The sequence below is a fragment of the Diorhabda sublineata genome, chromosome 2 (assembly GCF_026230105.1).
Source record: "Diorhabda sublineata isolate icDioSubl1.1 chromosome 2, icDioSubl1.1, whole genome shotgun sequence".
Taxonomy (NCBI): Eukaryota; Metazoa; Arthropoda; class Insecta; order Coleoptera; family Chrysomelidae; genus Diorhabda; species Diorhabda sublineata.
Window position 1 is genome coordinate 12,319,220 of NC_079475.1, and position 27,348 is coordinate 12,346,567.

The 27,348-nt window shown below is 33.2% G+C and overlaps 1 protein-coding gene across 2 annotated transcripts; it reads left to right on the forward strand.

The window, feature by feature from the left end:
* Positions 1–146: 146 nt before the first annotated feature.
* Positions 147–25,258, forward strand: LOC130453339 (ATP-dependent translocase ABCB1-like). Of its 2 annotated transcripts, XM_056793015.1 has the most exons (20): positions 147–289; positions 2,595–2,631; positions 3,883–4,179; positions 5,797–5,897; positions 5,966–6,137; positions 7,493–7,813; positions 8,203–8,427; positions 9,727–9,852; positions 9,906–10,280; positions 10,410–10,599; positions 12,417–12,502; positions 12,627–12,782; positions 12,925–13,029; positions 13,407–13,568; positions 15,016–15,219; positions 16,661–16,902; positions 17,699–17,858; positions 18,016–18,414; positions 22,139–22,285; positions 24,842–25,258. In XM_056793015.1, the coding sequence occupies exons 1-20, from the start codon at positions 249–251 to the stop codon at positions 25,040–25,042; spliced, it is 3,747 nt and encodes a 1,248-aa protein (XP_056648993.1). In that variant the 5' UTR covers positions 147–248; the 3' UTR covers positions 25,043–25,258. The 2 variants fall into 2 exon arrangements, with proteins under 2 accessions (XP_056648993.1, XP_056648994.1); XM_056793016.1 differs by lacking the exons at positions 22,139–22,285; positions 24,842–25,258 and having other exon boundaries at positions 163–289; positions 18,020–18,166.
* Positions 25,259–27,348: the final 2,090 nt, after the last annotated feature.

Genomic DNA, 27,348 nt, shown 5'->3' on the forward strand with positions numbered 1-27,348 from the left:
TTAATTTGTCCACTGTATTTCATGGCTGTAACAAATTTGGATAAATTTTCCTATATAATTAATTCAACATTGAAGTGTGATTTAAAGTCAATTAACGGTAGTACAATTTAATAAGTTTCGATTGAAGAAATTGTTTTTAAATGTATATTAATATGTAAGCCACAGCTTCATATTTCCTGATCGATTCAGTAAAACGAATTGTAGTGTACTCAGTATAATTGGCGGTATTTAAACAATTATAAAAAATAATGATTGAGAATAAGTGTAACAAAAAAGAAGAAGCAAATGAGTAAGTAAATACCCTAAATACCCAACGTTGTTATGGAAAAAATAGATCATTGTATATTTATAATAAGAGAAATTTGTTATTGACTCATAGAGTTAATTTCATGTAATTCACCCGAATTCGCGAATAATATAAAAATAAAAAATTTAAACTCAACAGCACAAAAACCGGAGACTCAGATTTGGTCTCATAATTTTCTTAAGTATTTTAAACCTTTCTAATTTATTTTATTTTAATACGAGAGCTGCTACTTAAATTTTTAGATACACAAATTGAAAAAAATATTTATAATTGGATATATTCCAATATTTTTCAAAATGTGATTTGAACGCATGAATTGCTTCTTCGGGTGTACGAAAACGTTGACCTCACAATTTATTTTTATAATGCAGGAATGAGAGGAAATCATTGAGTGCCAAATTAGAATTGTACGGTGATGACCCATCAACAAAGTTTTTGTTTGAACTAATGTGTGAGAGCTCGCATTGTCGCAATGGAAAATAATTCATTTTCTGCGATTGGTTTCCCTCTTTTTTCCGAACACTTCTGACAAAAAAAATGCTGGTTTACCATTCAGAAATGACCGTTCTACGTTACTATAATTAATATCTTCAATTATTCCACCATTTCCTTCGAATTGTTCGTGCGCGAATAACTTTTGTTGAATTTGACTCATTTTGAAAGACACAGACAATCCATGCTTGTTTACTTAGTTAATGAGTACGACACGATATTTCAGCTTTCTTGCACTAATCGACACAAGTTCTTTTTGAACATTTATTGTATGCCAATGGAACTAATGCCCATATATTTTAGATGGCCACGATTGAATTCGGGAAACCTTGAGATGATGCATCATCACCAAAAGTCGAAGTGAGGTTAGGTTAGGTAGGGTTGTTTTTGGTGTAAACCACGTCGAAAGTCATAGAAAAATCGCACGAAAATGCTTTGACTAATATGAATGTTTCAAATATCTCTAAACAACTCAAATAGGACTCGTATGACAACAAGTTCTGAATGCGTTCACCATAAAAAATGCCAAACCTTATAATCGCAATGTCAGATTTAACATATTCATTAGTGTTGCTATATATAAAAATTTAAGTAGCAGCCCTCGTATAAGAATTAATTAATTTAAGAGATATTTACACAAAATCTACCAGACATGAATAGTTTTCATTTTATTACAGATTATTAACAAAAAATATAAAGTGAAGATTTAATATAGAAATTAACACATTTTTTTAAAAAACTCTATCCTACTTACATGAAGAAAAATCTAAATTATTCTAAAAATTAAAACACAAAAAGATCATATTTTGTAAACATGTAATTGATTGAATTGAAATTCATTCATTTATAAAGTTGTAATTTGTATTTCTATGTTGATAAAATTTTTAAAAATAAATTTTCGAAAGTTGAATATATAACTTCCTTCACTTTTATTCTAATATCTGGTATTTATCCCTTTGTTATAACGAAGAGCTCTAGCCCTATCAGGCATTGAATTAATTAAAGTTTGGATGTACTCCACCTGCATAGAATCTCATTCTCCACGAAGACCGATTTGGAGCTGATTAAATTCAATAGGAGAATGATCTTATCGATATATTTTAATCTGCATCAAAATGAATCACACTAAATACAACTTCCTCGATGTACCCCGAGCAATTAGAACCCAATTATCAATGAAAATGAGTTCAATCCGGGCATGAAAATTAATTCCACCCAAATCTTAACTGATCTCCTCGCGAAGAGTATATTGAGTGAATCGCCAAACTGAGCGATATAGACCAAATCCAAACTGATCCGTGAAAAGAGCCCCTTATTTAATAGCTACTTATTTTTCATAAAATTGTTTTTTCAAATGTAAACTTTTGCTTGAGACCTTTGTATATGGTTCGCGGAAGTAATTTTCAACAAAGAAGACCAAGCAAACCTTTAATAATTGTTACCAGTGGGAAGGAACTTATAGAACGATGTCCATATGCATTTACCTAATTGTCTATAATCAATATAAGTATATCAAGAGTCATTGAAAGCTGCAGTAATTCATCAGATTTATACGTGATTACTATCGATTGCGATCACAAATCTACAAAGCAAGAGCAAGAATTTATTCACTATATTTCACTATATTTCAACAAGAAACTGTTGTTGCTTCTCTCAATGTGTAGGCTCAGTTTTCCTAGAGGATGTATTGAGTTTACATCTAGTCATCGCTAATCTTTAACTTTTTAAATATTTTTCTTCCAAAATGATTGGAAAGTAGAGAAATTATTTTTATTTTTTGATATTTTCATTACAGGAGTGAGGATAAAGCTACAATTAGTTACTTTCGATTGGTGAGTACAACAAATATTGAATACTAGCTGACCCAGCAGACTTCGTACTGCCTCAATCGATAAATAAAAGACCTAAACTTTTGTATAAAATAAACTTAAAACAAACAAAAGAAATCCCTTTTTTATCAAAACAAATTAAAAAAATGCTCGGTATGAACGAAGTTTTATTATTATTTTCTAACCTTGCGATTTATTTATAGTCAACGCAAAGGTCAGACGTACCGGAAATCGTAAACGTTTGAAATCGAATGGTAAATCCATCGAAATCATCGGTATATGCGGGATCTAGACATTCTCTTCTTTGTATTTTCCTTTTATGATTGTTGCCTCAATGACGTTATTCATCACCTTTCTTATAGTCTTGTTTCATTCTTGTTTCATTGCACAGTCGAGGTTGATTGATGTTACGCAGCATGATGAAAACTGATCTTTCAATCAACTTCAAATTGTGAGGGGGTAATCCAGGCAATTCCAGTAAATTGAAAAACTCCGTGGGATAGTTGACTGTTCTGGAAAAACGTCTTAATGGTCGTATTGAGATCCTCGATATCTCTATTTTTCGCCGCCAATATTGTTCTTTCACCCACCCAATTATGGTTATTGAACTATTGCGCTATATCTGGGAAAACACGTTGATTAAGCTCTCTAGTAAGTCTGTGATGTGACAGAAATCTTTATTATTTGCAATATCTAGCAACTTATTTGCAAACAAATTTCCTGTTTCGTCTTGTTGCAAAAATATTCGCATGTATGCATCACAAAGGATCACCGAAGTAAAGAAAGTTCTCACGCACGTAACGGTAATCGTCACTCACAAAAGCATGCACTCTTTGTCTGAGGTGTCGATCGACATATTAGTTGGTTGTCAAATGTCAAATATTCCAGTTGCGTTCAGAAATTTGATTTGCGACAAACATCAAGGAAAAATAAAATTGTTTTTATTTAATGTTTGGATTTTCATATTTATTCAGTATCTAAGAAACTTATAGTAATTTGATCGGTTTTCAGAAAAGTTTCTGCCAAGTTTCATAGGTTTCATTATTTTTTTCTATTTTACAAATACGAGTGAATATTTGATTGATTTGTCTACCTCAAAGCTTAACTAGCTACCCTCGTAGAATATACATATTTGAGAAGCTGCAGAATATGCGAAAATGTACAAAGTTACCCAAATTTCCATAACTGATTATTCACCAGCACGAGCAGATATTTTCATCGTATAGAAAGTTCTCATACTATTTTTTGTCATAGTTTGAATATGCGACCACATTGGATAAAGTATGTATGTTATTTGGAGGAATATGTTCCATCTGCAGCGGAGTTGCCCAGCCTCTTGCAATGATATTATTTGGTGATGTAACTGGATGTATAATAGCTTATGCCTCGTTATACAATAATTCATTGACTCAAGATCAAAAAGACTCGTTAACCGAAGATCTAAATTATGGTATTTGGAAATATGGTATCCAAACATTTGGAATCGGCTTAGGAGTTATTATCACCACATATTTATCCATGGTTCTTTTCAGTTATAGCGCTGTTCAACAGGTAAGTTTATTGTGTATTATCATATACATATGTCACATATTTCCGTGCAACTTTTATTGTCACTGAGTTAAGCTACATTTGGCAAGCTTAGACATTAGATATATCGACATGTCTCAAACGAAAGGTGTTTGACCAATCCTAATATTGACTTATGGCTTAAAAACTTGACATGAAGAGGTCCATGTTAGTTGTGACATTACGAGATAAAATCGGAAACTGCAAAGAAGAACGAAAAAAATGTAACTGTATTGGACATGTCGCAAGATTGTTAGGTAATAAATTGACGAAGGAACTACTAAAATGGCGTCTCAGGGATAAAGCTAAGGGAACGACTGCCGACGCGAGGTCGGGGGATCTGAAAAGGATGTCATCTAATTGGATCCAATGTGGCCAATACTGAGAAAAATCATCTAGGTCATCCAGCAGTGGAAGAGGCAGGCCACTAAATGAGGATAATCATTAATGTTCAATATTGTGCAGAATATTGGAAAATGTATTTAATGCAATAAACATTAAATTAAAAAACATCTCAAAGAATGTTACCTTGAAGTTTGTGGGTCAATTCAATAGCCAGGAACTGTTCAAACATTGATTTTCATCTTGAGTAATCATTGCAACAGCTGCTTCTGTCTTGTGTTTTAATTCCGGTATGCCTGCTGGTTGTGGAGGCACATACAAATGATTGTTGATGGGGCCATAAAGGTGGATGCCATGCAAAGCAAGCTCTGTCATAAGTACCCTTCCATCATGAACATGTCCAATATAAAAGGCCGATTCATCAATGAACACAATATGATCGATCAAATCTTCATCGTCATGCCACAACTTTCCAATAGCGAAGTTGGTGGTTAATCCGTAGTCTGTAGGCTTTAGAGTTTTGGTCGTTTAGTACTCTTCCTTTCACAAAGGAATAAGTACCAGTACCTATCATCAAACTAATAATACCATCTACGAATGTCTAAACCTTAAACAAAATAAGGTGAAAACTGTAATTTATTTGCTCCCACTTGTACGTATTTCATTAGTTTTGGTGATTAGGAAGATTGAGAACTGACGTCTCGAATGTACCTTAATTTCATTGACCTTAATTCAATAAGAAAGAAACCAGCAGCACCTTTTTTTCGAATTGATGGGAAGAAAACAATATAATAGAGTCTTCTACACGGATGCTTCAAAGTCTAAAGCTGAAGTAGGTTATCAAAAAAATATTTCGGCTCCTATAAAATCACTTCTTTCTCTAGTGTCTATGGACTATCGTTATATTCCTTCTAACATCGGAGTTATAGGAAACGAAATAGCCAAACTGCCTTTCAGAAGAAGCTCATTTCTATGATCCATCTCCAATATCTGAGGAAGCTTACAAGACAAACCGAAAAGGCAAAATCATAGGAATTAAGTTACTTCTGTAGGTGACATTGAATTCAATTTACCAGGTCCACACTCGAATCACACATGGTTATGTAATCTAATTAATCTAATTACTCTGCCAAATTACCAACCTTGTCATACATAGCTCGCAATAAAAAATCGAACAAGGAAGATATTTGAAATTAAGCTAATAGAGTAATTCAGTTTCAGAATATAATCTAATCCTCACTACTTTTTTATTTGTTTTAGATTCTCAAAATAAGGAAGCAGTTTTTTGAAAAAACATTGAATCAAGATATTGCCTGGTTCGATATGAACAGAACTGGTGATTTTGCAACAACCTTTACCCAGTAAGTGTTGTAACAAAAAAAATGTTGTAATTTTATCAGTTCTGTAAAAATATAATTCTAATTTCTAGTAATATTTCCAAAATTGAAGATGGAATCGGCGATAAAATTGGAACTTTCTTATTTTTCGAGTCATCTTTTGTAGCTGGAATTATATTAAGTCTTGCAAAAGGATGGAAGCTGGCATTGGTGTGCATGGTATCACTTCCTTTGTCCACAATTCTTATGGCGTTAATATCATGGGTAATGAACAATTTCATAAAATATAAATTATTTCGATAAAATTAATTAGATTCCCATCCTACAATCGAAATAAATCCTTCTGTGTTGAAGCGACATTATGTAATCAAAAAATATGGTGAATAAACTTTTAATCAGCATTAACTTACGCTGTCACATTTCTCATACTCGCATATATTTATATGACAAGTTTGAACAAGTTCTGACTTGTCTCTCTAATAATACAGCTGCCATGCAATCAACAAGATCTCCTACGTTTGACGGTAAGACCAATTATGTCAAACAGTTTGAAATAGCCACTATAGTGAGTAATTGGTCCGATAAGGTTAAAGGAAGTGAGCTTTGCTAGTAGAGTACACCTTAGATGTACTCCAGATGATACCTCTTGAAGAAACTGTTGACTGCTGAAGAGGAAGTTGAGCATGTGACATGGTCAGAAACATTTGTATCAATCTTAGCTGAATAACGGAAGGCAGACATTGCTCGACTTGTTCGATACGCTTGTCCATTAGCAGCAGAGAACATGATAGAAAGTGTAGGCATCAAAGAATTTATGAGGACCCACGCGGCCACGATATGCAGAGGACACTTCGTTTAGCTCATCCAAAAGATAGAGGCTTCCAGATGCAACAAGGATAGAACCATACAAGAAAACGGTGATGAAGACAAACCGATCAATTTGATAAAATGTATGGTTCACAAGAATTCGAAAAGATCGTAACAAGTTAAAGCATTTAAGCAGTTCGTGTAAGCATCCCAGGGTAAGAGCATATGAAGAATCACAGTCACAAAAAGACTGTAATTGGTTGGCTACAAGAGAGGAGTACTGATCCAGGATCGTAGCATTGTTTCTTACTCCAGAAATACCGACTCCCTATCTAGACTGCTGTGCCCATCAAAGAGAAATCTAAGGAAGCTGTAGTTTGAAGAATTACTGTAGTCAATAAAGACCTGAATCATCTAAAGATGATTCGACATTGAAAGATTATCCGAATATCACCTACCTCATTAGTTGGAGTTCATCGGATTAACTACTGTGGTAGTTGGAAATACTATGAAACTTTGGTGTACATTTTGAAAAAAAGACTGCCAAAATACACCAAATGGTGTATTTTGTATACCAGCGCTTGTAGTTAAAGGTACAATGTTAACATGAAGTATCATTGACTTGATTGTAATGATAAAAATGTGGAAATTTCTTGTCATTATCTATAAGAAAAAATAGGAGTGGTCTCGATTACTATAAAGTAAAACAATGAATACAAAAAAATTATTTATTAATTCTCAATTTTGCCAATAGAATAGAATCAATTTCGACATATACTTTTTTCATTAAAATAATCACATACGTTTTATAGGTATCTACGAAATTTTCAGAAGAAGAAATGGAGTCTTACGGAGCTGCTGGTGCAATAGCAGAAGAAGTTTTGAGTTCTATAAAAACCGTTGTTGCATTCGACGGCCAACAAAAAGAGTTGACCAGATATGATAAACATCTGATCAATGCCAAGAAGAACAATCTGAAACGAGGTTTCTTCAATGCTCTAAGCAATGGGTGCTTGTGGTTTTTTGTATACGCATGCTATGCCCTATCATTTTGGTACGGAGTTAAGCTAATTCTTGAGGAAAGACACCTACCCCCAGAAAAACAAATTTATACCCCAGCAAATATGATTTCAGTAAGTATTACTTATAAGTCTATCTTCATATCTATCCGTTGAGTGGCATCTTTGAAGTAGTTTTCCATTTGATTCTATGATATTGTTGTACAAAATTCGTTAAATGTGCTGGCATATTGACAAACACAGTTTGTTCAAGCTAGTTACTTTCTTGTGAAATGTGACATCCAGGAGCACCATGATCGAAGAAGACAATTCATTAGTTTTGGCAATTTGGAAGAGCGAGAGCTGGCGTCTCAAGTTGTTGTCATTCTTTCCATGAAAAGTAAAATAAATTGTGAAGTGGATTGTGATAACTAATTTTCTATAACTGTTATTTTTTTTATTATTTTAATATCGAATAAAGTGGTTGAGAGGTATAAGTCAAATTAGAAAAAATGAACTTTCAGGTATTCTTTTCTACTTTGACAGCGACTTGGAATTTTGGAATGGGAGCTCCACTAGTGGAAATCTTTGGCACAGCGAAAGGAGCGGCACATAAAATTTTTGCTGTTATAGACAGTGCGCCAATAATAAAAAAAGATGTTAATGTTGGTAGAACATTGACGAATTTTTCTAAGGATATTACATTTGAAAATGTATACTTTGATTATCCCTCAAGACCAGATGTGAAAGTAAGTCATATATTCTCAATAGTTTGAGACAACACTAATAGTATATGTTTGAGATTATCTAATTTTCTGATACCCCGATTTCAAGAATCACATCAACGAAAATCTTTCTAGTAGATTACCACATCATACTATGGGGATTTAGTAAAGTTTAGAGCTAGTGATTCATAATAACGGATAACAAATAGTTATATATATATATATATATATATATATATATATATATATATATATATATATATATATAAATTTGTACAGGACTCATCGCTCTGATTTCAAAAAGAGACTATTTTTCTGGGATTTCTATGTCCAACTTCCCCAGTATTGGTACTACTTCTTCAATGTATTCAAGCTTTCTGATAAAATAGGCGGGAAATTCGCAGGGTAGATGTTTCCATGGCTTGCTCGCAAAATCTACAGTTATCATCCTCTGCCATATTTGATGGGATAATGACCTATCAGAAGACCCATCACCAGTTTGATGTTGTTTCAGGTCATCACCTCAGACTTCTTTACTGATATGGTCATACAGTTTCAGGATTATCTTAGACCTGGATTGATTCTCAAGTGAGACTACAAATAATTCTTCAGCTATCCGTCTAGTTCTTTATTAATGTGGCACCTCATAAGACCACAATAGGACTCTGTTCCTAAGTACGAAATCAATGCTCCTTTTTTAGCAAAGCTGTCTTTTTCTTCATTGCTTAGTACATTCTAGTGGCATAGTATCTATATTAGGGTTACTTTCTTTTTTGTTAGCTAGTGCTTTTAGAGTTTGTTTGCACTCCCACGCTAACTTTTACATGCTCTCAATAGCTTTAAGCAACTTCATGACCCCTCGATATCCAGATACTCCTATTTGTTTATTGCTAGCAACTCTACCTGAAAAACGATGAGTGATTTTCCTAGCGGTATGGAGAATTTGCATTTTGGTCCAAAAATACCCAATCCAGCTCTTTGCGCTAGCTTCTAACCATCTGCATAGCAGAGGGATATATTTCGAGCTTGCGGTAGATTTTTATTAATCCACGATTATGCCGTACATTTTGTTCATAGGATAGACGCTGTAATAGAAATTAATGATGAGGAATCGATAATGGAGGATTGTATGACTTCATTTCCCAGAGTTGTCACATCAGAAGATACAACTATAGTAGCGGTTATTCGCATCCACAACATCTGTGTCTCTTATTTCATATATATCTTCACCAAATTTATTATATATGGTTGTTGCCAGTAGAAATTTATCTTCTGAATTATTTGTTTGCCTTAAACTCTCCATTTATAACAAAAAATTTCTAGATACTCCGAGGTTTTAACCTGAAAATAAATATTGGAGAGACAGTTGCTCTTGTAGGAAGTTCCGGATGCGGAAAATCAACTTGTATTCAATTACTTCAGAGATTTTACGATCCAGTTGAAGGCAGAGTAAGTAGAAAATTAATTCGTTTTTACAAATCAATTATGAATATGTTTTCAAGATAAAAATTGATGATATAGACATAAAGGATTTTAATTTGGATTGGATGAAGCGGAAGATAGCGGTTGTAAGTCAAGAACCGGCTCTCTTTGGTACAACTATTGCAGAGAATATAAGATATGGAAGATTGAATGCTACACAATTAGATATTGAAGAAGCCGCAAAAAAAGCCAACGCACACAAATTTATTTGTGCTTTACCCCATGGGTACCAAACGGTTATTGGAGAAAGAGGTGCTCAGTTATCTGGAGGACAAAAACAAAGAATAGCAATAGCTAGAGCTTTAGTAAGGCGTCCAGAAATTTTGCTTCTAGATGAAGCAACATCTGCTTTGGATACAACTAGTGAAGCAGAAGTTCAAGCTGCTTTGGACTCGGTAAGTCCATCAATTCACTGATTGAGGTTTTTAGGTACTGTCGAGATCCAGTTTCCCTCAACAACAGACAGTAATTTAAAAAAAAGCTGGAGTTTCCATGAAATAACACTGAAGCAGATCTATTTTCAGATTAGTGGAACTTGTACCACCATAATAGTAGCACATCGTTTGTCGACTATAAGAAATGCTCATCGTATTGTTTTCATAAACCAAGGAATAGTATCAGAAATTGGAACACATGCGGAACTCATAGACAAGAAAGGATCTTATTACAATATGGTTGTATCTCAAGGAATAACTGATGTGAAAGAATGTAAAGGTAGGCAACCGATTTGTTTTATGCTTGCCCTACGCTCCTCCTGTCATCTTTAACTGGCAAAAAGTATGCTCTGGAGTATCTTCCACTTTAAAATAGTGTGGACAAGCTGGAAAGTGTGTTATCGAACCAAACTTGTATCAGAAATCTTTTTGTCCAACTACCTTTGTATGTCATTCCGGCCCATCGTCTTTGGTAGTTTTCCATGGAAATTTCTATCTCATTTTCTTTAGTTATCTTTACGATATGTCAAACTTGTTTCTCTTACTAGTAAGTCTATGAGTATCATTACTACTTCCAATGATACTATGATGATTCGTTTTCTTCGAATTTTCTCAAGCTGTAGTTTAAGTGCTAGATACCAACACGAAGTTGCATATAACATGATTTAGTAAGCGACCATAATTAGGATTTTTCGATTTAAAGAAGTAGGAATGTTCATATTTGGCATTAAGCGGCTCAAATCTACCGCAGATGTTTCAACATTTTTGCCCAAATATGTCTGTGGAAGTTCCTTGATGAATGCACCAATATCACTTTAGTCTTTTCTTTCGCAAGCTCCAAAATTATTTCTTTCATAAACTCAGATATCCTAGGGATTTTAAGGGTATTTGTGAGGGTAATCGGTAACAAGGATTTTGTCATAATAAAAGCTTCATGGGGCTGGAGGTGGTATACTCCATGTGATTTGCTTTCTTTCAGGAAGGTAGCTCGTTACCAAGAGATCTAAATATGGTGATATGCTCGGAGCGATTGTACAATCCTCATCCACATTTTTCACATCAAATGTTACCAAGATAGTTTCTAAATGTTATATGCTTTTAGCAGTTTTTGCCTCAACTATTACCAAGTTTACAATCACGATAGTCGATTTTCCCTCAGTTAAACCAAACGACATTTTAAAGAATCCTTTTGCATTCTCTACTTAATCGATAACTCTTTCCTTGATATCATGTTCAAGAAGACTTCTTCTACATACAAAAATAGACAGTTCATAAACTTCAATAGCTCACCGGCAACGTTGTATTGTCTTGTCAAGTGGAAATATTGTCTGGTCTTAGTTTTATTTAAAATTTTTGATGAAGGTTTATTTGATTTATTTATAAACAAAAATAGTTTTAAAGTAGAAATTTAGCTTGTTGGTTGGTGAAATGTGGAAATAGAACTGATTCAGAGATAATTTGCTTAAAAAAAGTGGGTATCATTCCAAAGTATGTTATTCAAAGGAACAGATAATTCAGGGGAGAATCCACGAAGAAAAATGTTCAAATGAAACCGATGATGACTTAGAAGAAAAAATCAGAGAAGATTGGTAATTGGATATAAATCAGTGAACCTTCTGAAGAAGTAGTGAAATTTGATTGTGTATTGGTAGGCCTTCCAGGAAAAAAAAACGAAAAAATATTATATTGGCGAGGCTGTTGATACTAATTATTTTTTCTGCAAAATACAGATAATAATTATTCTTTTTGGTTTTTGCTTCGTTCTATGTAGGCCGAAAAAGTTTTGTTTGTTCCTACGCAAGCCAAAGTTTTTTGAAGAATTTGTCGTACATGCATTGAAGAACATTCTTAAGATCATATTATTAGCAAGAGTGTATACAGTGTGCATAGATATTCATTTCCGAAATAAGTTTAATTATTACCAGTGTTTTATTTTGAAGCACTCGAATTTTTACTAAACAGTTGTCTTTTAGTCAACCTTACATAAGAAATATGTAATTTATTAGAAGCTATTGTTATACTTTTATACTACGGGTGAATCAAATTGTTCTCTTATGTACATTAAAAACATAAAATTCACTAAAAGTAATACTTTAGGAGATGAAGAAATCACTGGAGCCTTCAATGCCGGAAATAAACTTATCACAGAAGAAGCAGAACAGCGGGAAAAGGAAGAGACTATAGTGAGTAATAGTTTTCAAAATTTTCATTAATAAATACGTTCAAACACATCGTAAAAATTGAATAGTTTCTTAACCCTCAACTACTGATGCGGATTCTGTGAACTAATTTGAATTTTTTCTATAGTCAGATGTTCAACAATCTGCAGTTAAAAAAATTTTATGGAAAATAATGGAGATAAATGCCTCGGATTGGCACTACATCGTTTTGGGGTGTTTATCATCGTTAGTAACAGGAGCTTGCTTACCAATATATGCAGTTGTTTTTGGAGGACTAATTGGAGTAAATATTAACAATTAATAATTAAATTAATTTATATTTTTTTTGTTTCGTGGTAGTCAAGAAGATTACATATCACTAATCATTTTCATACACTTTCATGCTATATGGTGAGTTCTTGGGAATAAGATGTAATATGTTTTAGGTTTTTGCAAATAATGATGATGAAAAACTAAGGAGCGAAAGTAATATTTACTGTTTATATTTTCTTATTATAGGTATTGTGACTGGAAGTGCTATGTTTATTCAGGCAAGTTTTAATTTGTTTTTAGTTTTGTGTAACCAAATTTTAACACTTCGAATCAGCAATATATACATTGTATTGTCGTGATTTAAGCGATTAAAGATAGATGTGAAATGATACCAGAGAGCCTTCGTGTTTAAATATACATAAACCAGTGCACAACACCAGTAAGTACTGGTGTTGTGAGGAAGGTGATCAACCGCTCTGATGAGATTGAAAGCCATCGAAACCGATCAGTAAATTATGCAACCCAATTGCGAGATTATTATTGAGAATGAAACGAGAATATAATTGAACAATTGTGGTGTGCTGTACATACTCAAATGCAACAAGAACGATTTGATTATTGCACAAATGTGAAATTAAGAAACAATTTATTTCAGATGCTTACGTTTTCTATAGCTGGAGAAGGATTGACTATGAAAATTAGACACCGAACTTTTGCAACTATGCTGAAACAAGAAATTAGTTGGTACGATAGAAAAGAAAATGGCGTAGGGGCGTTATGTGCTCAATTAGCTAGTGATGCTGTTTCTGTTCAAGGAGTAAGTCCATATAAAAAGTCACTCAAAATATCGTTTTTATCATGTTATATACATTCATGGTCGATCGAAAGATATGGCGAATTATTTATATAAAAAACAAAGTAAAAAATTTAGATTATTAATTTTCAAATTGCAATGCATTTATCCTGAGATGAATACTAAACTGGAAGGGCTCTGTCGTATATTACGAGGTGTACAAATATCAAATCCGTCGCCTGATCATTCAGGTTGAGGGCAGAAGATGAATAGGTCGCAAAACGCTATCATGGCTACGATATACTGAGAGTAGAACAAGTATCGATAGATACAGACCAATTCATCCAAATTATCTTGGAAATAGCCCACGTTTCTAAGACAGGCACGGCCCCAAAAGGAAAATAAGCTTTGTCATAGCAATCGCAATCTTAGTAATCGTACAAGAAATTGCATATTGCTAAATCTGATCAGTTAGGAGGATGTGGAGAAATAGGAATACTTGAGCTGTCAAAAACTGACAAAACGAAATTTTATTATAAACTCAATGCATTATTCATTGTTCATTTACACTTTTATGACGCTATTGATAGTTGAAAGATTATTGTGTTATTGACACATTGACCGTAAAGCAAATTAAATTGTTGAATGGTATGGGACATTTATAGTTTAATAACTTGATTGTTGTGTTATTGAGTGAAAAAAGAATGTCGTTTTGTTAAACAATATCCAGATAAGAGTTGTTTTGATATGTTGGAATTGACAGCGATTAAAATTATTAACTGTTTCAGTCTTTTTATACTGGCATACTAGCCCGAAGATATATCTTAAAAACGCGAACCTGACAAGAAAATTGAAAGTTTAAAAAGCAAAAGTAGTCATCCCTTGGTTAATATCACTTATTTTCATAATGATATTTATCATTTTCAATACAAATATTTACCAAAATGAAATGAAAATATAATTTTGGCGCGGTACGTTGTCGCGATTGATAAGAGTCACTAGACTGATTTCAGGTCTCGTTGTTCGCATATTATTTAGCAAACGTTTCACTATTACATTCGTCTGTTTGATTGGAGAAGTTTGTCAACTTTTTGGATATTTATATTCGTTTTTGACGTCGAAGGACCGTTTGTTAACCTCAACTGATACATTACCACTTTTACGTCGGTCACTTCATTGTTGCTATTAGCTTGCCAAAATTTATTGATCTTGTTGAAACCAAAATCCATTCACAGAAACCTGTATAATTGCAGAAACACTTTGATTTTGTAACATTTCTCGACTAGCACTTTATTCAAACGAATTCGAAAGGAATCCTTGAAACTAGAATGCCAAATTTACTTAGGTTGTCTATAGTAGTTAACTATTTTCAAAAGCCTTACTAGCGATCATTTCAGTTATATGTTTACTATTTATTTTCATATTATAGCAATGCTTATTATTTAAAATTGAATATCTCGATACTTTTCAGATAGCCGGTGTACAAATTGGAACTATATTGAACTTCATGTCGACGTTCATATTAACATTTGCGTTTTCTTTTTATTTTGAATGGAGCACAACGTTGGTTTTGATGTCAGTGTGTCCTCTCATATTCTTTTCGATTTATTTTGAACAAAAAATAATGCAAGAAGATGCTCGGAAGAATCAAAAGATGTTAGAAAAATCTTCCAAAGTGAGTGATAACTCGTTTTATCTCAGATATTCAAAGTAGACTATAGGTTCAAGCTGGATAGTTCCAGTGCCAGTGAACTTAAGAAGGTGTGCAGCTAGCACCCAAACCAATGTTTACAGCTGATCTGTTAATCCTCTGGACTGGGAATGGGGAAAGAGGTTTGATCCCCTGAGCAGCAAGTATTCGTAAATTTTTTTGCCTGTCCCAGCCAATTAGGTTAGGTTGTCCCAATAATTGGTTTTGTTACCTTCTTTCCAGTGCTTTTTTCATTATTCTGTAGCTGATACCACAGAAGTGTTCAGGTTACATGAAGGGCTTGTATGCCTCTGCTTCAGCTTGTTAGCTAATTGATTTCCCTTCACTCCGGTGTGTCCCAGTAACGTTTTTTTCTTGGTACCTAGTTAATTTTTAAATGCAATTCCAAATCAGTTTGGATTTTATGATATTGGAGCTCAAAGCTCTAGCTGCATAGCTATCGGACAGGATAATGATCTCCTGTTTGTCATAGTTCCTCTCTAGACTGAACTGGAAACATTTTTCAATTACATATATTTCTGTATTGCCCAGGCTTTCAGAGTGTTTGGTTCTAGCTTCGATTCCAGTTCTGTCTGCTGCTTTAGATCCATACGTATACTATTTAAAAGGTCTGTTCATTTCTTGTATGGTGTTATGATCCCACTTATTTCTGCAGCTTAGTATCAAGGTTTTTTTTCTCAAAGCTAAACTTCTATCCTGAGGCATGTCCCAGGTTTGGTTATTATTAATGGACGCTTTGTCTATGGTGATACCGTCAATGAACATTGAAGAGATATTTTATCTTTCAGGAGTACTATATGGAAGGTGGGAGATTTAGAATCACTTTAAAAAAATGGTCCTAGTTGCACATAAGCAAGCCAATCTTTGTACCTATGAAAGATTGTTCCTTATGATATTCAGACTATTTCTAGTATCTCAAATCACTGCCTCGTATGTGATGATTGGTCTCAAAATTGCCATGTACATTCACAGTAGGATCTTTGGGTTACAACCCCAATTCTTCTTAAGTTTCTGCTTACTAGCATTGTGGCTTCGATGATAATATCTGTTTCATGTTTGTTCCAGAGAAGTTTGCTGTCTCGTGTGAGTCCCAGATATTTCTTCTCTGTTTACCACTCTTTTAGCTTGAAGGACTTTAGATAAGTCTTATTTGGGTTAACGTTTATCCCCAGTGATCGACACCACCTTCTTGTGTAGTTGAGTCCTCTTTTAACTGTGTTTCAGAGAGTAATCTCAAAGGAAATTTTTGTGTAGATGACTATGTCGTCTGCATATCCACCACCCGCTCCATCCCTTTATTATAATTTTTCCCCTAAACCTATTATAAATCGTTCCTGGAGAATTATCGAACGATAATGGAAAATAGTATTTCGATGAGAATGAACTTTTCTAAATTATTTTCTAGCTTGCTGTCGAGACTATAAGTAATATAAGAACAGTGGTATCGTTGGGTTGCGAAGCAGTTTTTCTAGATAATTTTGTTAAAGAGTTACTGCCGTATCTAAAGATCGCGAGGAAAAAATCACATTTCCGTGGTGTTGTTCTGGGAATGGCAAGAAGTCTAATGTTGTTTGCCTACGCTGCTGGAATGAAATATGGTTCAACTCTAATTATCTCTGGTAAAAGTGATTATGGGACAATTTTTACGTAAGTATAATGCATTATAGTATAATATGATGTAAGTTTTAGATTTGAACATTTGATATTCAGAATAATATTCACCATAAACGTATCTACTTAATAAAAATAGTTGTAGAAATCTGTTGAATTATCGTGATCCTCCTCACTCAAACATAAAGAAGATTGATGTTCAGTCCATGTATTTACAAAGACCGATGAACATCCTTGATTTTAAATGTACTAGCGGTTGTGAATTGTATTCTCTAAACATGGTTTCCGTTGCTTGAATGTTTATCGCAAGTTCTAGTATAACATCATTTATAGAATTAAACAATTTGTGGCTGTAGCTTTCCTTTGAATGTGGGGTGCAAGACATCGTAAGATGGGGGAGACAAAGAAAAAGATACTGGTACGTATCATACTTGAAGGAAAACCAATAGGGAAAAGAGAATCCGGACAACCACGTAAGAAATGGATGGACAGCTAGCAGTTCACCTCCCAGGAACTGATACAGAGAAACCTGCAAAATTAACAGATCGTGAGATTTTAAAAATGAATAAAAAGAAGAAGAAGCTTTCCTTTTATACTAAAAAAACCACAACTCTCCACATACAATCTTGGAAAATCTGCGACGTATTGTATAATTTGGGAAAGAAATATTTCTGATTTGAGGAGCAAATTTGCACCAAACATTTTTGCTACAATGTTTGCAATTAATTCGTTCTTAGCGCAATGGAAGTTTGACTTTTGTGATATGAGCTATGTCTTTAGACGAATGGAGAGTGAAAGTGATACTTATATATCCTAAAATCGATATTTTTAGTGTTAACGAAGTTATGATAATCGGCACATGGTATCTAGGAAATTCTATGTCCCTTTCACCAAACTTTCAAAAAGGTTTTACAGCAGCATCCAGGATAATTTCCCTTCTAGAAAGAGTACCGACCATTAGAAATATCCCAAATCCATTGAAATCTTTATGGGTAAGTATTTCAGCTTCAACTAAACGTTTGGTTTTTTTAGGAAAAAATTATCGTAACCGAACAAGAATTTATACCGATTGTAGTAAGAACTCTATGAACAAATGGGATGGGACTCCAGGTACTTTGTGATTCACTAATACATGTATTATTTTTTAAGGAAGACGAGACCATAAAATATTCTCAAATCCACTTCTCATATCCAACAAGGCCATCAGTACCAATATTAAATGCTTTAAATTTAAAAGTTCCAAAAGGAAAAACGGTGGCATTAGTTGGATCAAGTGGTTGCGGCAAATCTACCATCATTCAATTATTAGAACGGTTTTATGATCCAAGTTATGGAGAAATTATTGTAAATGAAACTGATACAAGAAAAATGAACCTGCAAACGTTAAGGACTCAGTTGGGAATAGTATCACAAGAACCGAATTTATTCGATACAACTCTGGCCGAGAACATAGCTTATGGAGCTAATCATCTGAAATTAGATATGAGCGCTATAGTTGAAGCTGCAAAGTGTGCGAATATACATAATTTTATTTCCTCACTTCCTTTGGTGAGTAATTCATTCAATTCGACTTATTATTATTTGTAAAAGATGCAGGAACTCAGTGTAGAATTGAGTATTTTCAAAATGTCAATGGTGTGTTTTTGGCTTTTAAGAAAGTTTATTTCTAATTTTATTATGTTATTTAACTTTTAATTTAAGACAAAAAGAAAGAAATTTATGTTTCAACATCTAGAAATGTCGTATGTCTTTTGGACGATAAAATAAAATTTATTGATTTCGGGTAATGGGGGTCTTAGGAGTTATATTTTACTGCCTGAGTCCTGAGTTCAAACATTGGGTAAATGTCGCATTTAAAAGGTTTAAGTTGGCAGTACTGTATCCAAATTCAGAAATTTGTAACAAATCGTCGAAAGTTGTTAGAATATCATAAAATTCGAAAGAGAAAAGAGTTTCTATAAGGTAGTAGACATGTTATACAAACTCATATTCAAATTTAATGATTCTACCAATAAAACCGTTGAAGAAAATTTTGATATAAAATTGAATTACACTTTGTTTTTTTATTGGGCCACTTCAGCACACATATAAATACAATTTCGGCGAAAATATTCCGCATTTTGTCCTATTTGGGTTCTATCCTTTTCATTAACAGTGCTGGAAAAGATAGATTCGTCAATTATTGTAATTGATTTTATATTTGAATTTATATCAAATGAAGAAATTTATAATAATGATTAATCAGTTACATTTCTTTCAGGGCTTGATCTTACAAATAAAAAGGTTTGCATTTAGTCTCAAGTCCAAATAATTGGTTAATACACCCTCACATCCTCTTTTAGAATTTTTGTTAAGAAAAATTTAATTCAATCTCTCCTTTTGCAAATATTATTTATAATCCCGCATCACATTCCAACTTTTCGTTAATAATAAATTAATCTAGTAACGCGAAATTAGGGGCAGTTTTATTGTGAAACACAATCTAATGGAATTCCCTTTCTAATGTCTAAGGTAAAATCTTGGAACTCATGTAGATGGGTAAGTTCAGCTAAGCAGTTCAAATCAAATGATTCTAGAAATCAATCCATTGAAGAAGTTTATAGATAATTGGTAGATAGATTTTTCCGACGTGGTGAAACATCCTGTCTGTAATATTAATGTGAAGATTATTCTAAAAATGGATGGAGAATTATGTGAGTTGGAAAATTCGGTGTATACCTGAATGGTAAAAACTCCAGAAAATAATAAAGTGTTCAAGGTCATTTAGAAAATATAGGAATTCATATACATATTTCAAGTATAAATTTCTTTCAATCAATGAAAGTATTGAAATGTATATGCATACCTTCTCGGCCATAATTCTCCCTTCTATTTACCCTCTGGCATACTATTATCACAATTATACCATATTATATCATAAGACTCAAATATTTTAGTTAAAAAAAAAATACATTATACTTATTTGTATATGTATTGTATATTGGTATGAATTAAAATATCACATTGACGGAACTCCTCAAACCGTTTTAGTACATTTTCAAAAACTTTTTGATAAAGTGGTCGAGGAGTACTTCTGATCTTTACTTCAGAATGTTTTCTTAAATTTGTAAAATTCGTGGATCAATCTCGTAGACCACGCTCTTAAGATAACCTCACAATAACAAATCAGGTGGGGTTAAGTCAGGGCTCCGAGGTGGCTATTAAATAACACCTTTTTGTGAAATCACCTTTTCTGGGAACAACTCGTGCAACGCAACTAAAGAAGTTAGTGGTGTGTGATGTAGCTCCATGCTGTTGGAACCATGTCAGCCCGTTAAAATGCTCACATTGTTCCAGTTAAGACACAAAAAATAGCACATCATGTCAATGTAAGCGTTTATGTAAGGCCTGTGGATTCTGTTCTCTCCAAAAATGACAATTTTTTCGATCTATCCAAAGAAAATGTGCCTCATCGCTGAACAACAACATGTTGTTCAATCTTATAAAATAAAGTAATTATGTTCATGTAGAGCTTGCACAATCTGAAATTTATCGGCCTTCAGTTGTAAATCGCATTATTTAATAAATTGTCGCTCTTGATAGTCCGAGTTGAAATTCACGCTTTCTGAAGCTGAGTCGAGGCTGTCGGCAGAATTTGGTACTGACTGAATGTTTCCAAGAGTTCTTGCTGTCCTTGGACAGCCGTAATGAATTTCGTCAATAGTGTTTCCAGTAGTACTGGATGTCTTGATCCAAGTTAAAATTGTTGCATTGCTTGGAGCTTCCGCAATGCTGCGCAATCGATAATGTCATCGATACAACCGTCGAACCTCCTTCACCTCTTGTCTTCCACTCAATCACTCTTGAAATAGTTGGATCGTTTTGAGATGATTCCAAAAATATAAAATAACAATTAATTTATCATTCATCTATATACAAATCTAGGTATTTCTGAATGAAGAAACCTCATCTTGGGGTGTAGTTACTAATAATTTGTTTGTTTGCGATGGATATAATATACATAAAATTCCTAAAATCTTGAATTTTTGCTTTTTCATAAAGCTTTCTGTTATTATGACAGTCGGATTTACGTTAAGTGCACTGGGGACTTTTGCATTGTCGAAATTACGAAATTAACAAATAAATCTTCTGTTGCGCAATTTTTCTTTAATATACGGTTTTTTGCCAAGGCTGTAAACGTTTCGCGCCTCGTTTTGACATGGTCAAATTCAGTAAAATGTTTAGATTCGAATTCGTAGATGGAACTACGAATATTAAAGACATTTATAAATAAGCCTACCAAATTGTTAATATCTAAAAGTATTATCACTTTAACTTATCCAAAGCGTGTTTATGTTTCAACATTTGAATTTGATCATTTCATTTCAATATTTTAAACTTATGCTTTCATACAAATTTCCACACAATTGAAATTTGTAACACGATTAATGATACAAATGATCACTAGCCGCGAAAATGAATGATGTATCGTCTATGGCCGCAGCTGATTTTAAATGACCTTGTGCCGCAAATGCGTATTTTGTGTTGCCTATCCTGAACGGAGCCGTTTAGCTACACAGCGATTAATAAGTAATTACTGGTTGCATAATTATAATTTATTCTTCTTGTATCATATTATACTCAAACGTAGTACTCAGACGTTTGTGCCACCATTGAAAAACAGGACAAAGAGCAAATTTTAACTTTTAAAAAAAGATGCCTTGAAAAACAGAGCAGATCTTACAAAAAATGATGTGTACAAAGTCAAAATGCTTAAAAAACAAAGAGTTCTTTAGGGGTCTTATATGTGTAATTTCAACACTTATAATTTTTTGTAAAGAAAGAATGTATTGGAAAATTATGAATTAGTATGATTTCTTGTGAATTAGAAATTGATCATTGAGATCTGTTTTTAATCAAAATTTTTCACATGACTCCATTGTTCTTATATTATATGTCAATGAAATATGAGTAATTTAAAAAAAAATATCTAATAATGCTGCAAATACGTTCACCTATCAAAATTTAATCGAAATAAGAATAAGAAGCCTCGAGACCTTTTGTATATAGTACTTCTACCAATTTTTTTTTAATTTTTCAATATATTAAGGTATCAAGGTTCACAGCAAACAAAAATTGAAATAGAATAAAGCATAAAACAATATATTGTTCTATATATAATGAATTGATATTTTTTTCTATTATATAATTGATTAACCCCGGATATCCTGTTTTTACATTAACATTAACGATCTTTAGAAGACAAAACTACAAGAGAGTTATGTTTTCTTAGGGTTACGAAACCAAAGTGGGGAATAAAGGTACACAATTATCTGGCGGACAGAAACAACGAGTCGCTATTGCTAGGGCTTTGGTGAGAAATCCAAAAATTCTTTTACTTGATGAAGCTACTTCAGCATTGGACAACGAAAGTGAAAAAGTAAGATGATAAATATTTTCATATAATTCCACGTGAGAGAATTTTTTCGTTACATATAAGTCTACGACCATGTTTGCATCCTGGATTCAGCGACACGAACGATATGACCGCTCTCCAAAATTTCTTATGTCGATGGTCATATTAGCGCAAATTTGAGAGAAGACATTAATTGTTTCTGTAAACCTTCTTTAGGAAAGAACTTCGTCAAATGAAGCCACACGCATTCTAAAGTGTGAAAAAACCTTTCTTCATGGTTTCTAAGAAAACCAAATAATCTGTGAAACTGTCCACATGTCCTGGTTTCGGCGACACGAAGGCTGCGAATATGTCGCATTTTATTTATTGTTATGTGAGTGATTATTTGAGGGCGATTGATTTTGGAAACGCTTTCATCACCTTCTTTGGAACCTCACTACAAAAACGCTCTACACAGTTTCTTATGTCAATGGTCATGTTAGCGCAAATTTGGTAGAAGACATTGTTTATTTTTGTAAACTTTCTCTAAGAAGAAACTTCGTCAAATGTAGCCACACGCATTTTAAAGTGTGAAAAAACATTTCTTCATGGTTTCTAAGAAGACCAAATAATCTGTGAAACTGTCCACATGTCCTGGTTTCGGCGACACGAAGGCTGCGAATATGTCGCATTTTATTAATTGTTATGTGAGTGATTATTTGAGGGCGATTGATTTTGGAAACGCTTTCATCACCTTCTTTGGAACCTCACTACAAAAACGCTCTACACAGTTTCTTATGTCAATGGTCATGTTAGCGCAAATTTGGTAGAAGACATTGTTTATTTTTGTAAACTTTCTCTAAGAAGAAACTTCGTCAAATGTAGCCACACGCATTTTAAAGTGTGAAAAAACATTTCTTCATGGTTTCTAAGAAGACCAAATAATCTGTGAAACTGTCCACATGTCCTGGTTTCGGCGACACGAAGGCTGCGAATATGTCGCATTTTATTAATTGTTATGTGAGTGATTATTTGAGGGCGATTGATTTTGGAAACGCTTTCATCACCTTCTTTGGAACCTCACTACAAAAACGCTCTACACAGTTTCTTATGTCGATGGTCATGTTAGCGCAAATTTGGTAGAAGACATTGTTTATTTTTGTAAACTTTCTCTAAGAAGAAACTTCGTCAAATGTAGCCACACGCATTTTAAAGTGTGAAAAAACATTTCTTCATGGTTTCTAAGAAGACCAAATAATCTGTGAAACTGTCCACATGTCCTGGTTTCGGCGACACGAAGGCTGCGAATATGTCGCATTTTATTAATTGTTATGTGAGTGATTATTTGAGGGCGATTGATTTTGGAAACGCTTTCATCACCTTCTTTGGAACCTCACTACAAAAACGCTCTACACAGTTTCTTATGTCAATGGTCATGTTAGCGCAAATTTGGTAGAAGACATTGTTTATTTTTGTAAACTTTCTCTAAGAAGAAACTTCGTCAAATGTAGCCACACGCATTTTAAAGTGTGAAAAAACATTTCTTCATGGTTTCTAAGAAGACCAAATAATCTGTGAAACTGTCCACATGTCCTGGTTTCGGCGACACGAAGGCTGCGAATATGTCGCATTTTATTAATTGTTATGTGAGTGATTATTTGAGGGCGATTGATTTTGGAAACGCTTTCATCACCTTCTTTGGAACCTCACTACAAAAACGCTCTACACAGTTTCTTATGTCAATGGTCATGTTAGCGCAAATTTGGTAGAAGACATTGTTTATTTTTGTAAACTTTCTCTAAGAAGAAACTTCGTCAAATGTAGCCACACGCATTTTAAAGTGTGAAAAAACATTTCTTCATGGTTTCTAAGAAGACCAAATAATCTGTGAAACTGTCCACATGTCCTGTTTTCGGCGACACGAAAGCTGCGAATATGTCGCATTTTATTGATTGTTATGTGAGTGATTATTTGAGCGCGACTGATTCTAGAAACGCTTTTATCAGCTTTTTTGGAAGCCCGTGACAAAAAAGCCCTCTACAGTTTCTTCTACTGATGGTCATATTAGGGCAAGTTTGCGAGAAGACAATGTTTGATTCTGTAAACCTTTTCTGAGAAGAAACTTCTTCAAATAAAGTCAAACTCATTCTAAAGTTCTTCTAGGTTCTACTAGTTCTAGTTCTAGTTTTTCTAAGAAAGCTAAATATTGGGTAATGTAATTATTTTTGAGTTAACTATATTATCATTTCCTCCGCTTCTTTACGTAAATATCTCGTGACAAAAATTGCCAATAGTACATCATCTTCCATGGTTTAATCTGGACTATAGTGGAAAAATGCTTAAACATAGCCATGTGCAACGAATTTACTACACGATTTGATCGCAGCATTCCTGCTACCACGACCAGAATGCAAACATGGCTGTAGACTGAAACGCAGTTTACGAAATGCGCGGTTTTCAAATAAAAATTTTTCGCTGGGAAGTACGTGTTACCAATTGCTTATTTTCGGTTTTAATATAGAATAATGTTTGGTATAAATAAATTGATTATGAAATGAAGAAAACTTCTTCATATTTTTTGAATTTCTATTTTTTGTGCAGGTTGTGCAAGAAGCTTTGGATAACGCAAGGCAAGGTCGAACTTGCATTACAATAGCCCATCGTTTGACAACGATTCAAGATGCCGATATAATTTGTGTTCTGGACGGAGGTTTTGTTGTGGAGATGGGAACACATGATGATCTTCTTGAAAAAAGAGGATTGTATTACAAATTTTACAAACTACAATCTGTTAAATATTAAGAAGTGCTCGTCGATGATAACGACGATGTGAAGTTTGATGATTTGAGGATAGATGTTCAAAATTTAGACCTATGTTCAGTACTTTCTGTGTAATAAAAATATATTTTATTTTATTGGATCAAAAATAATAACAATTTTTACGAAGTTGAGAACATAGAATGTCTTATCCTCCTCGGATGTGAGTTAAATGAATAAAAATACCAATTCCCAGATGAAGATTTATTAATTTAATTTAAAAATATATAAAAAGGATTTTGCTAATACAAAAGGTATACAAAACTGAAAGAACGGCAATAGTACAATCCACAACTAACATAATTGTAAATTTTGGAAATCATATTTTTTTGAGTGTTCGTAAATTATGATCTCATTTTATTTTTTTCGGTGGAATCTGTTCAAATCTCTCCTAAATTTATCTTTTCTTCTTTGTTGGGTTTACAGCGGCTATAGTTGTTAATAATTTTATTAATAAATTCATGACATGGATCGTAAAATCGTTCGATTATTTTAATTAAAATCTAACATTTGGTAAACGCACCGCGTACAAATTGGAACCAAGAATTGCTATAAAATAGTCACAAATTGTTTTATAGAATCAATGTCTAAAAAGGTCTTTCTATTTTTACACTTTTTAGAATCCGAATTATCGAGAAATTCGTTTTGTATAAATATGCGCTTCTTTATCAGTCAATCAGTCAGTAAATAATCTGATGTTTTCCCGAACACATCGGGATATACATGTAAACAGTGTGTTTAAATAAATTAGCATCTTAAGAATTACATAAGTATTTGGTAATAAGTCTTAGTGCATAGTTTAGTGGATAGTGATTAGTTCAGTGCCTTTAGTGTTAGTGTATAAATAAATTAAGTAAGTAAAAAACACTGTGTATAAATTCACCCCTCCAAATTTTCTAATTTCCTCATTTTATACACTTTATCTTCTTTTCAACTTCCAAATTTCTTAATCATTTTCTACAATCCCCAAACGAAGCTTCTCTAGGCAATGACCTCTCTTTACATAGAGATATACTAATTTTTTCTTTCGAAATTTCTTGGAACTATCGATTAATACTTCCACTAGCGAATTTTTACCTTTAACATAACTCATGGAGAATACCATTGACTATTTGATAATATTCTGAACGTGATCAATATTTGATATGGACATTTTTAATGGTCTGAATCTACACTCATTTCTTGTTATTGCTTTGACGTGAAAAATTAACGTCGTATAACTTGAATATCTATTTTTTCTGGACATTGAGTATTAACCTCTCTCATCCACTGTTGATTTTCATTTACCAAAAACTAACAATCTTGTCAATTTTCTCATCGTATAATAAAAACGTTTCTCAATCAATGTTTTTTTTTTCCAGAAGTTTGTAATATATATAAATTAAGGCACGAAGCTATGAAAACTCATTCTTCTGTCATCCAGTAGTTTATTTTATTATTATGAGATATCCACAGGATTATCCTGAACAGACAAAAAACATTCATCTCAATTTACTCATGTCGATGTGATGAATAATTTGTTTTAAATTTGCCCCTTTTCAGTAATTTATTATGTCATCTTATGTTATATGTGTGTGATAGGTCTGGATATTTTCTATGTAAAGATGCATTACATCACTTGCTGCATTTCCATATTTCACTATTCAAAATTTAACCTTGTGTGTACGTTGTTGACTAAACCATAATTATTAATTAATTATAGATTGTTGTTTAATGTTTAGATTTTGACAATTCATAAGTTGTATATAAGTACCAAAACATGATTTTTTAAAAGTATTTATTCTTTATAACAGTGTTGCCATTGAACAAAATAGATGACTGCGCCATATCTCCAAATTATAAATTGATACACTTCTTTATGTACAAAATTGCAAGTGGTAATGCTAATGAACTGGTTCTGACCACTTTTCATAAAGACTCGTAATTCGATCAGCGTTTACAGTTTTGTGGATTGATTCTAGATAGAAATATTTGAACGGTAGATCTCAATGAAGCTTTTGATTCCTAAATAAAACGAATGATATTAATAATGTGGGATATTTGCTGGGGTTTCAGCACAAAGAGAAATTTTACATAATGTTCTTGACGTACAACAAATTTTTAGAGGTGCCTGATCGTCGGATAGCCAGACTAAGTAAATTTCCAATCCTCAATCTTTGTGTCGTACTATTCCACAAAATAATCAGCATAGGTAATTCTAAATTGTAGAATCAACATAATATTCACGAAGTTCCTGGCTCAACAAAGAAAACAAAAACAATTTGGAAAAAAATATATTTATTTTTCAACGT

What these genes read in the sequence shown, in the direction of transcription:
- LOC130453339 (XM_056793015.1), top strand. Translation starts at nt 249, where the DNA reads ATGATTGAGAATAAGTGTAACAAAAAAGAAGAAGCAAATGA. An exon ending in GGGAAAAGGAAGAGACTATA is followed by an intron (nt 12,503 to 12,626) that starts GTGAGTAATAGT and finishes TTTTTTCTATAG; the next exon opens with TCAGATGTTCAACAATCTGC. An exon ending in GAAGTGCTATGTTTATTCAG is followed by an intron (nt 13,030 to 13,406) that starts GCAAGTTTTAAT and finishes AATTTATTTCAG; the next exon opens with ATGCTTACGTTTTCTATAGC.